A 12,690-nucleotide genomic window follows, 5' to 3' on the forward strand; every position below is an offset into this window, starting at 1 on the left:
GACAACTCGAGCACAAGATGCCCAACCTAGTGATGTCTCTCGAGGCATTCGCCAAAGAAACCGCATCATCAGAAGCCGACAAACACCGCACCAAGCAGACAGAGAAGTTGTCGAAACTTCAAAGCCGGCCCGAACAATCCCCACCGGATCATTCTGACATGGTCGCCAACTTCTCCTCCAGGAAGCTCACAAAAGCAGAAATGTCAATCCTAGCCAAGGGACACAAATTCAACCTCCAGGTGAACAGACCCCCCTTCCCCCCTCCAGCAATCGTATCTACGCTTGAAGTACGTATCCGGCAACTGGAACCTGGTGTACGAGAAGAGGTGAGGCTCAAAACAATAGGTGTACTTAATTCAGGGCAAGCACATCAAACAGAATGAAACCTACCACCGGATGAAAGACAAGCCCTGCAAGACCTCAAGACAGACACCAACATAGTGGTCCTCCCAGAAGACAAGGGCAACACAACAGTCGTTCTGGACAGATGGGACTACGAAGAGAAAATATCCACCTTACTCAGCAGTCAAAAATATGAAAAATTAAAGAAGGACCCCTTAACTACCCAAGGAAGGCTAAACAAAACATTGAAAGAAGTATTCCAAAAATACCCCAACTTCCAAAACCTCTACCTTCAGTTATTGAGCCCCAACGGATCGGATTCAGAATTCTACGGCCTGCCCAAAGTCCACAAACCGGGGATTCCTTTGCGCCCTATTGCGGACTTCAGGTGTTCCCATCTTCGCTCGTTGTCAGAATACCTTCACAAACTCATATCACCAATCGCAGGAAAAACAGCAACCCATATCGGTCATTCCAGTCACTTCATCGAACTGGTGTAACAAACCACCCTTGAGGCCGACCAATGCCTTTCCTCCTTCGACGTGGTGTCCCTTTCCACAAACATCCCCGTGAAGCTTGCGGTGACCGCTACCCGAGACGCCCTACAACGCGACGACACACTCAGCGCACGAACCCCGCTGAGTGTAAATGATGTGTGCCACCTACTGGAGTTGTGCCTATCAAACACATACTTCTCGTCAAACGGGGAATTTTACCGACAAGTGAAAGGAACACCAATGCGAGCATCCATCTCTGTCGTCATGGCCAATTTAACCATGGAACACATCGAACAACGTGCCCTAAGCTCATTCCATCCGAAACCAAAGTTTTTCCTCAGGTATGTCGACGACTGCTTCGCCGTCATCAAAAGATCTGAGACTCAAAATGTCCTTCGTCATTTAAACTCCGTAGAACCTGACATTCAGTTCACGCTAGAGGTGGAACAAGAAAACACCACTGACATTTTTGGACGTACTTGTGTCCCGAAACCACAATATCCTTCAATTCTCCGTATATCGCAAACCAACTCACTCAAGCCGTTATCTCCAATTCTCTTCGAACCACCCGACAGTCCATAAAGCATCAGTGGTGAAGACGCTGTTCAGAAGAGTTGAGACACACTGCAGCAGAGAACTTGACAGAAAAAAAGAGCAACGCACGATATTCAAAGAACTCATCATGAACGGCTACCCAAACGACTTTATTTAAAAAACCATTCGACGTCAAAAACACTACATTCGCCCAGAAATCAACGCACAAAGACCAACGCATCACCAAAATACGTCACTTAACCTTATGTCGGAGGTGTCAGCGAAACCATCGCCCGAATCCTGAAAAAATCGGGTCTCCAGGTTGCGCACAAGCCCACAAACACTGTTTCGCTTTGCCTACCTATTGCCAAAGACCGGCAGACGAGAGAAAAAGCCCAAGGCACTGTCTACGAAATTCCATGCGCCGACTGCGACGCAAGCTACATCGGCGAAACCAAAAATTTCAATGAAAGAATTCGGCAACATTAAAAACGACGTCCGCAAATTCGCAAGAGAGCGCAATCCACTAGCCGAACATTCCAGGGACTCCGACCATAGAATCAACTTCGAAGAAACCTGCACCCTCGAAACCAAAACAAATTACCACAAAAGGCTCCTTCTGGAATCCGGGCATATCCAAACCACCCCGAACAACATCAGCCGTACAAAAGGAAACCTGCCCCCAGTATATGCCCAGGGACTTCCCTCTTCAACTCAACGAAAAAAAGTCGCCATTCACCACCTACCTGCAGTGCGCCAGTGTGACTAACAGCCTAAACCCCCTTCCCTTCCCCCGTGCCTTTCGCATCACAGCTGTCGTTCATTTGACCCCCCCCCCCTTCCCCTCCATATTTAAAAGACGCTAGCTACTGCCCTCAGTCACTGACCCTGATGAAGGAGCCGAGTCGGCTTCGAAACGTTGGGTTAAAGTTAAAATTTTGGTTGGAGATGTGCAGGTTAATATAAGATTGGGGTCGTTAGTTTGTGGCCGCAGAAAAAAAGCAACATTTAAACTGAAAATTGGTTTTCGGGGAAAATGGTTCCCCGGTTCGAATCCGACCGCGGCGGCTGCGTTTTTATGGAGGCAAAACGTTAAAGTGCCCGTGTGCTGTGCAATGTCAGCGCACGTTAAAGATACCCAGGTGGTCGAAATTATTCCGGAGCCCTCCACTACGGCAGCTCTTTCTTCCTTCTTTCACTCCCTCCTTTATCGATTCCCGTGCAGCGCGGTTCAGGTGTCCAACGATATATGACACAGATACCGCGCCATTTCCTTTCCCCCAAAACAAGTTATTATTATTATTGTAAAGGAAATGGCGTAGTATCTGTCTCGCATCTCGGCAGACACCTGAACCGCCTTAAGGGAAGGTATAAAGGAGGGTGTGAAAAAAGGAAGAGGTGCCGTAGTGGAGGGCTCCGGAATAATTTCGGCCACCTTATCCGCCATGGTGCCTCAGTGTGAAAGCGCTCGTCTACTAAACCGAAGTACCCGGGTTCGAGGAGGAGGATGAACTTTATTTTCTTCGACAAATTAGCAGATGGTGTGGGGTTATAGCCCCATCAAGTGGCAATGAGCCCGTGGCGTTCGGCGACTTCTAGGGCTCTTGTCACAACCCGGATCTGTGTGTCCGAGTCGGAACGGAACAATGCGGCCTCCCACTGGTCTGGATTCGAGATCTGCAAACCTCGAGGACGGGAGACCCGAGGGCAAGCCCAGAGTATGTGGGATAGAGTGGCATGTTGGCCACATAGTTGACAGGAGGAAGAGTAGACCCCAGGGTATGTGCGGGCATATATCGCGCGGTAGGAGAAAATGTTCGTTTGGAGTTCCCTCCACGAAACCTTTTGGGGTTTGGTGAGAGAAATATATGCGGGGGGAAATAGAAGTCTACCTAAGCTGTAGTGCATGGTTATGTCATGAAATGTAACCATACGATCTCTCGCCGTCCGCAAGACGGGCGACACCCCACCCCGGCCGACGAATCCTCGGGCATGATTGTGGGCTGCCTCGTTCCCTGGATGGGATGAGTGCGTAGGGACCCAGATCAATTGGATGGACGGAGTAGGAGTTTGGTATAGTAGAGGAGAGATAAGTTGACAGGGGAGACCCGGCCTTTGACGAAATTAGGAATCGCAGATTTAGTGTCGATAAAGACGGTTTCTGCAGAGGTGGACATCATTGCGAAGCCTATGGCCGCCTCCTCGGCCTCTTGAGACGATCTGACGGGAATGGAGCACGCAACCAACAGCCGTCCACAGTTGGTTACAGCCGCGAGGGAAAAAGCATCGCAATCGGGGTGTTCGGCGGCGTCTACGTAGACCGCTGTCCGATCATCAAATACTTTTTGTACAGAGACTTAGCCCTGTCCTTGCGGTTAGCGACATGATACTCTGGGTGCATGTTTTTAGGGAGAGGGGTAACGATAAGGTTACTGCATGTGGATGTGGGACGGAAGCTGGGCCTTGTCGGGGATGGTCGCTTCGAAGCTTATTCCAAGCTTGTCGAGTATGCGACGTCCTGTGGAGGTGTGGGTGACACTCGTACCGAGAATTGAGACGAGCCTCCGAGAGCTCCGTAACAGTGTTCTAGACTGCTAATCTCATTAGTTTATACGTGGGGGTGCGGTGGGGGAGATGGAGAGCCGCCTTGTATGCCAGTCTAATAAGGCAGTCAACCCGTTCCCATTCCTGGCAGCTAAGGTAGAGTTAAGGGAGGGTATATATGTGAGGCGACTGATAACAAAAGCATGAACAAGACGTCGGAGGTCAGCCTCTCGCATGCCTCTATGTTTATTAGTAATGTGACGAATTAGACGAGTGGTCTGCGAGACAGACTGTGACCATAGCCAGAGTGTCGGTGTTTTTCTGATTGCATTGGCTGAGAAGCCCCTATACCCTAATGGGATACTTCGCGTATGGGTTGTCCACTAGCAGTAATGCAGATGAGAGGATGGCCGTGGAGGCTGGGTTGACCACGGATGAGCAGCAGCTCGGACTTCTGAGGGGAGCACTATAGGTCGGCGCCGACTACGTGGCGCTCAGTGACATCCACCGCTTGTTGAAATGCGGGTTAAACCTCAGCATCGTTGCCTGTTGAAACTCAGAGGGTGATTTCGTCTGCGTATAAGGTATGGGATAGCCGGTGGATAGTGTCTAATTTGAAGGTAGCCTGAGCAAGGCGACATTTAAAACAAAGGGGAGAGCGGATGTTTGGGGGTTGCCATTTCTACCGAAGGTCATAGGGTCTGAGAGGAGAGAGCCAAAGCTAAGTTCAGCTGTACGACCAGAGAGGAAAGCGCATATATACTCGTAGGTACGGTGACCAGGATTTGGTAGCGAGAGGTTAGCGAGAATAGCTTCGTGCGAGACACTGTCAAATGCTTTAGTTAAATCAAGCCCGAGAATAGCCTTTGTGCCCGCTCTGGTAGAGGGGCACAATATCTCTCTCTATAGAGAGCTGAGCATAATGTCTTGCGTAGAAATCTGAGCGGAAGCCAATCATGGCGCGAGGTAGGAGATTGTTATCTTCAACAGAATCTTCAGCAGGTAGAGAATGACGTCCTCCATCAGTTTCCCAGCACAAGAAGGGAGGGAGACGGGACGGAAGTGTTCGAGAGCTTGCCTGGCTTCGGTATGAAAGTCAAACGTTCATGTTTCCATGCTGCGGGGATTTCACCCGCTCTCGAGCAATCATTCATAAAGGCAGTGAGGGCGTCAATGGACGCGTCCTCTAAATTACGGTGAGTTTCGTTGGAAATTCCGTCCGGTTGCGGGGCACAGTTAGGGCAGGGCTTAGTGAGGGCGAATCGTACCTCAGCCTCCAATGGCGTAGCCAGAAATTTTGTCCAGGGGTAGGGGGGGGGGGGGGACTCATGTTGCAGCGCGGCCGCCTCATAAAACTTGTGGAAGGATCAAACGCAACAATAATAACTACATTGCCATTGACAATACCAGTGTATTAGATAACGCTACGCACAGTCTAGACAGGCGGAATATGTGCTTTTTAAAATAAAAGAAATGTATTCGTATGTCTTAAAAATCGTGGCAGACATGATTACAAAACATAAAACTGAGCAGGAACAAGGCACAGAAGAGAAGCAAGCAGGAGGAGCTCGTCCTGTTTGCTTCTATTCTGTGCCTTGTTCCTGCTCAGTTTTATGTCGTGTAATCATGTCATACCAACTATCCCCTTATCGTTCGCTCGTGGTATACATAACTTATACCGATGCTTCCATGTTTTGCGTATTTAATAAGTAAAGAAAATATCACACGAAGTATAGAACTATATCGGTCCGGAACCAGCAAAAGCAGTGCATGCCGCTGATATGAAAAACGTAAAGGCCATGAAATTAGCAAGTAGAAGACAAATATTTTAATCAATGTTTGTCGTTCAAGAACCTTTACATTTTTGTACATATGCAACGACCAGGGAAAAATCTCAATGACGCTGTCCGTCGTTCCAGCGTACTGCGAAGCTGCAGCGGTCACCGGTCATGTATTGCGAGTAATTGCACCGAAATTTCAGTCGCAACAGCCAGCCATCGATAGGCCCTTGGAAGTTTGTGCTAGTATGCGGCCCCTGGCGTTACATGACTCCAGGTGCATGGGCGTTGCCACGAAAGGCAACCCGAGTTAGCAATGTTCGCGCCAAAATATCTTTTATAGTCTGAAAATGACACTCTCGGCTTCCGGCGCCGGTGGTTGTTTTGGTCAGCGGTGCGTGACAGCTCGAAAATATTTCGGGGGAGGGGGGGGGGCTGGAGCCCCATAAGCCCCCCCCCCCCGGCTACACCCCTGTCAGCCTCCGAAACCTACGCATCGAGCGCAAAGTTGGCACCACTCATGGGGGGGAGGAGGGTCCGGGGAAGTAGTATTTATAGATACCGGACACGAAGTTCATCGAGAAAATCCTGGTCTGGGCCGGGATGTTGATAGACTGTGCGGGAAATGCTGTCTCGTTGTAATGTTTTGCAACTGTCCGGGTCTAAGAGGTAGCGGAGAAGGTGCCAGGTGCGGGTTAGCCAAAGATGGCCACGCATGTTGTCACAAATTGGACCAAATTGCTGGGTAGCCAATACCACAGTGTGCGCCTCAATTTGTCTGAGCTATTCGATGCCGAAGGGTTCTATTGTGGCGTTGTGTTTTCCTGCGGTTTTGCATGCTTTCGCGGGCCTGCCATAGATGGAAAAGATGGCTGTCTGTATTGGATTGATCAACCGTGGCAGGGGATTCCTTAGTAGTAGCAGAGACATCTGCCTAGAGATTGGAGAACCACTCGTACATGTTATTAAGCCGGGTTGCGGCGTTCTGAGCTCGTAGGGAAGGAAACTTGTCCCAATCCGGGATTAGGCTCTGGCGACATTTCCGACGGTACGGGGACGTGCTGAGGGTGGTCGCGAGGAGATAGTGGTCGCTGCCAGGGGTATCCGCAGTGCTGAGCCACCGATCGATCCACATGTTTTTGCAGAATGTTAGATCAGGTTCAAGTCCCCGTAAGAAGGTGCGCACTGCGAGAAGCTGGAAGCGAGAGTTCAAGTCCCGTACGCGGGCTTCCAGAAAGAGGACACAATTTGCCACTGATTTTGCCAAGCCCAGGCAAAGACGAAGACCAACACAGGAACAGAGATTGAATTTTCTAACGAGGACAAGCGGAGAACAGAACGCAACCGAACTCAAAAATTGGGCTTACGTAAGTACTATAGGGAAAGAATGGTGTCTCCACGCATACCAAATCTCTTATTGCTGATTCGCGTCAGGTGACCGAGAGACCGCTCACCTTTCAGGAGGATACTCCTGATATGAGGTCGCCAGTCTAAATGAGGGTTGTATATTACACCTAGGTGTTTTAAGGAGTCAACTTGTGAGATTTAAGCGCCACGATTATGTAGTAAGGGGACGCTGGTGGTGAAACCGAGAACAAAAAATTTGCTCCAAGTGGAAGCCTCTAGCGCTGTGCTTTCTCAGTTCGTCTCCGTCATCTTTCCTCCTTTTGCTCAGCGGTTTCAAATGCTAGGCGCAAGTAACGTGCCGCTGAGGCCGTGCAATTAGCAGGTCGAGTCGTCGTCATCATCAACATCATCAACGTCATAAGCCTGACTACTCACAATGCTGGACAAAGGCCCCTCCCATATCTCTCCAATTAACCCTGTCCTGTGCTAGCTGCGGCCACAGTGTCCCTGAACACTTCTTAATCTCATCCGTCCACTTAGCTCTCAGCCGCCCCCTGCTACGCATGCCTTCTCTTGGAATCCAGTCCGTTGCGCTTAACGAGCATTGGTTATCTTTCCTTCGCTTGGCGTGCCTTAACCAACCCCATTTTTTATGCGAAAGCATTGTATGTCTCATTAGCACAAATGCCGGCGTCTGTCGAGGCCGAAGGCACGAAGCTCAGATGATGCAGTACGGTGGTGCATGATGTCACAACGCACACAAGCGAACATATGTATAGCCATCAAAGATAAAACGTAACGTACTATGGCCTATATGAAAGTCATGCCTAGTCGACATAGGCATTGCTCATGACTCATAAGCATTCTAAATTGTAGCATGACTCAGAACTTTAATGCTTTCGCATTCTGACATGTAAGCAGTCCAAATTGTCTCTGCCGACCGAATATTTTTCCTTTTAGTTTTGACTAGGATGTCATTAACCCGCGTTTGTTTGTTTTCTTACCTACTCTGCCCTAACTTTCTATATAGTTTTTCTGTTCATTTTACTCTTTGTTTCTTAACGTTGCTCTTATTACTTTCACAACTCTGCGTTGTCCTCAACTTAAGTTGAACTTTTTTCTTACCCTCCACATTTCTGCCTCACAGCCGAATACCGGTAAGATACAGCTGTTATATACTTTTCTTTTGAGGGATATTGGTGAACTGCCAATCATTATCTGAGTGAACCTGCCAAATGCGCTCCTTCCCATTCTTATTCTTGTAGTTATTTCACTCTCGTGATCCGAATCAGCGGTCACTACGCGGCCTAAGTATACTTTTTCCCTTACCACTTCTAAAGCGTGGCTACCAATCATAAGCTGCTGTTTCCTTCCTACACTGTTGAACATTAACTTAATTTTCTGCACGTCAATTTTTATACCCGCCGTTTAACTCTGCCTGCCTAACTCACTGATCATGATTTGCAGTTTACGTCCTCAGCGACTTTGCAAGGCAATGTCATCAGCGAATCGCAGATTACTAAGGTATTCTTTGTTAGTTCTTATCCTCAGCTGCTGCCAATCCACGCTTCTGAGTACCTCCTGTAAACAGTACCTCCTGAGTACCTCCTGAGTACCTCCTTACCTGACACTCTTCCTCACTGGAATTTGGTTGCTGACTGCGTGCAGTACTGTGGTGGCTGTGCAGCCGTTATAGATATCTTCCAGTATTTTTACATAAAGCTCATCTACATCCTTGCTCCGTAGTGTCTGCTTGAATGCTGACGTTTCGACCGCCAAATGATTCCTTGTAATCTATGGAGGCTATATAGGGCTGGTTATATTCTGCACATTTCTATGTCCCCTGATTGATAGTGTGAATGCGGCCCATTGTCGAGTGGCATTTACGAAAGCCTACCTGATCATTTGGTCGATTGAAATCTAAGGTTGTTCTTACTGTATTACGGATTACCTTTGTAAATAATACCTTATTGGCAACGGAGAGTAAACTGATCGGTGCATAATTTTGCATGTCCTTGACGTCTGCTTTCTTACGGATTAAGATATGTTAGCGTTCTTCGAAGCGTCCGGTACACTGTAGGTCATAAGACATTGCGTATGCAGGGTGTCTAATTTTTCATCCTCAAATATCTACCATCCTAGAACAGATCTGCTGTTACCTGATACTCACTAGCTGTTTTACCTCTTTGAACTGCTCTTAAGGCTTTCTTTACTTCCTCTTTAGTTACTGGCAGGATGTCCCATTGTTGTGCTCTACTGCATCTGCCACCAACATCCTGATTACACAGACTACTGTACTGATTTGTGTAGAACTCTTCAGCTACTTTAACTATCTTGTCAATATTGCTAATGACACTGCCCTGTTTGTATGCATCTGATTTTTGCCTATGTCTAGCTTCCACTTCACAGCTTTTAGGGTACCTCCGTTCCTTGGTGCATGCTTTATTCTCTTCATATTAAACTGCCTTATGTTGGTTGCTTTAAGGATATTGATCTGCTTTAATAGGTCTGCCGTTTCTATTCAGACTGTACGGTTAGATGCTTTCATGCATAGGCGTTTCTTAATAAAATATTTCGTCACCTGATATACCTTGCCGGTATCCTGTTTAACCATATTACCTCCCACTTCTACTGCGCACTGCGTAATGATAGCAGTCGAATTATCGTTCACTGCTTCAACATTAAGGTCGTGGTCCTCAGTTAAATCCAAAGAACTGTTCTGCATGCAGCGATATCTCGAATTCCTCTGCTTGCCCTCTTACCGCTAATTTGTTAATGGGCTTGCTCCTCAGTAGGTGGTAGGCTAATTCGAGAAGTTAGCATTTTGTGGTCGCTACAGCACACCTTTCGGAGGACGTCCACATCCTACACGATGGTAGGGTGAGCGCAGAGTATGAAGGCCGTTTCATTTTTAGTCTTACCATCGGGGTTCTTCAACGACCACTTGTTCTTCCATTTGCGGTCGAGTAAAGAGTAAGAAAGGCTCAACTATGTCGGCAGTGGCAGCTTTATGCAGCCGTTCTCGAAGGTGAGAAAGCGTCCATGGAGGCTAAATGTATGGCTCAGATGGATGAAGAACAGCCGAATGCTATGACATGTAAAACAGAGAAATCAGCGAGGTATGCTGAGGATGGCTGCCTGTAGAGGAAGTCTAAAGAGGCAGATCGCGGCTGCACGTAAAGCTCCAAAAGCGACGAACGGAACTATTCATGGCGCAGGCTCCTCAAGCCGAGAAACAGGCAGGGAGACCATGCGCATTGTCTGGCTCGAAGAACAGAAAGAGACAAAGACAGGAACACGTTCAGCAGCCAAAGGCCCCTGCCTACAGGTGTGTGGCGGCCCCAGTCTATGAACCATACGAAATGCGGTACGCCTTGCTTTTGATGCATTTCAGGCTTACAACTACTTTCTACAAAGAGGACAACTGTTTTTGTCTTTGCAATACACTTTTAATGCGCCTTATTTCGATAGAATATTAGTGTTTAAGTCAACACTCTGCTAACCAAAAAAAAAATGGCCATGCGAATGCAAGATCACTGATGGTCATTAAGGGTAGCAGGTATACTTTAAGAGCACCAAAACGTAGCGGGGGCGTCGTTGAATCAGATGTGTGGATGAGTGGTAAGGTGGCTGAAGCCAGCGCATGACAGGTTAGTTGGAGGGATATGAGAGAGGCCTTTGTCCTGCAAAGAATGTAATAAAACTTGTTATGAAGAACTCTCTATGTCATTACCTGGTACGAGTCGGCTGGTCCCAAAAAGGCCTTCTTCCAGGCGCTGCGTCCAATCAGATCTCCGTCCTGGTCCTCGTTAGCATCGCAAATCAGCACCTCATCGTCACCGTAGTCGCAAATCAGCAGCCAGTGCTTCTCCCAGGGATCAACACACAGGGATCGACAAGTTAGACAGTAAAGAAAGCAGCCTGACACTGAGCTGCTGAATAGGTGTTCAAGTTCAAGTTAAATTGTTATTGCATGTGCAAGAAACGGGCTTACATATTATATACAGCATCAGGAGGTCCCAGAGTGAGAAACTGCCAGGGGGACCTCCTATCATTAGCGGGTGCATAAGAGTATTAGAGCAGCAAGTAGAGGGCGAACAAACAAACAAAAAAAAAAGAAAAAGAGGAAGAAAAAACGCGTCAAGAAATACAATTCATAGGGAACAAGTGCAAATAAATAGAAGACAATTAGATATATACTAAAAACAGCGTTATACAGTAATATCACAATAAATAATCATAAGCAGGAATATCTAGTAATCTGTAATAAAAATTTGGCTCTTCTGCATATTACGAACAAAGAAAAATACAAAGTGTTTTACAGAAACATGAAGCCTAGCGATGCAATAACAGAAATAATGTAAAGAGAATTTAATAAATGTATTTATGAAAAGATGGTTCTGCTAACAGTATTTTTTGCATATTGTGTTTAAAAACTGCAATGAAAGAGACGACGTAATATTAACAGGGATGCGATTCCAAAGTGAAATACCATAAAAACGAAGTGTGAATTTACCATAGTTAGATCTGATTTTATGTAATAGAAGGTTATAGCGTTCTGAAAACCTAGTATTATTTTTGTTCATGAGGTTATCAAAAGGAAGACTGTCTAAGGTTATTTCACGATGAAAGAGACGAAATGTAATGAGTGATAACTTATGATAGAACAGCTGTTGAATCGGTAAAATGTTAAGACGTTGATAGATGGGTAAAGAATGGCAGCGGAATGAGCTAAAGGCCATTAATTTTATTGCCTGATTTTGAAGACGTAGAGGTGGTTTGAGATGAATGGCATATGTATTACCCCATGAAGATAAACAGTATGATAAATGACTGTTAATATAAGCATGATACAACGATCTAATAATATGAGGGTGGAAGAATGCGCGTGTTTTAATGATAATGCGGATGCCTAATGAAACCTTTTTTATTAGCGAGTTGGCATGGCTATTGAACTTAAGGTGTTTGTCGAGAGTAATACCCAGAAATTTAACAGTATCAGATGTCGGTATAACATAAGTATTTAACGAGACAGTTATTGGAGAAGAAATCGACGTTTGTGGATTATGAAATAGTACAAAGGTTGTTTTTAAGGGATTGATTTGAAGTTTATTATCAGTGCACCAGGAATACACATTGTTAAGATCAGTGTTAAGTGTGTCTTGAAGTGCGGTAAGCGATTTTTGTGATGAGTAGATGGTCATGTCATCAGCATATAACAAACAGTTACAATTGGTAAGTACATTAGGTAGATCATTTATAAATAATAAGAACAACAATGGGCCTAGTATAAAGCCTTGGGGAACGCCACAGTTAATTACTTTAGTAGAAGAGAATTGGTCATTAAGATACACTACTTGAGGTCTGTTAGACAAGTAGCTGCGAATAAGATTTAAAGGTGGGCCAGTAATACCGAAAGATTCGAGCTTATACAGAAGAATAGAGTGATCTAAAGTGTCAAAGGCTTTTGTTAGATCGATGAATATGGCTCCTGAAACAAACCCTTTGTCAATAAAGCGTGTAATGTTATCCGTGAAATTAATTAATGCCAATTCCATCGAATAATTCTCCCTAAAACCAAATTGTAATGGAGAAAGGAGATTAAATTTATTGAGATAGTGCGTTAGACGAGTGTAAATAAGTTTTTC

General features: G+C 46.2%; 1 protein-coding gene across 1 annotated transcript; it reads right to left on the bottom strand.

Moving 5' to 3' along the window:
- Window positions 1-10,763: 10,763 nt before the first annotated feature.
- LOC144108545 (uncharacterized) lies at window positions 10,764-12,336 on the bottom strand. Its single transcript, XM_077641757.1, has 2 exons — window positions 11,711-12,336; window positions 10,764-10,977 (listed from the first exon to the last, which is right to left on the bottom strand). Exons 1-2 carry the CDS (start codon window positions 12,244-12,246, stop codon window positions 10,764-10,766), a joined length of 750 nt encoding a protein of 249 aa, XP_077497883.1. The 5' UTR covers window positions 12,247-12,336.
- Window positions 12,337-12,690: the final 354 nt, after the last annotated feature.

Source organism: Amblyomma americanum, chromosome 10, assembly GCF_052857255.1.
Source record: "Amblyomma americanum isolate KBUSLIRL-KWMA chromosome 10, ASM5285725v1, whole genome shotgun sequence".
Classification (NCBI taxonomy): Eukaryota; Metazoa; Arthropoda; class Arachnida; order Ixodida; family Ixodidae; genus Amblyomma; species Amblyomma americanum.

Coding starts and splice junctions, on each gene's coding strand:
- LOC144108545 (XM_077641757.1), bottom strand. CDS start 12,246: ATGACCATCTACTCATCACAAAAATCGCTTACCGCACTTCAAGACACA. Junction 10,978..11,710: donor ATTTTACCGATTCAACAGCT/GTTCTATCATAA, acceptor ACACCTATTCAG/CAGCTCAGTGTCAGGCTGCT.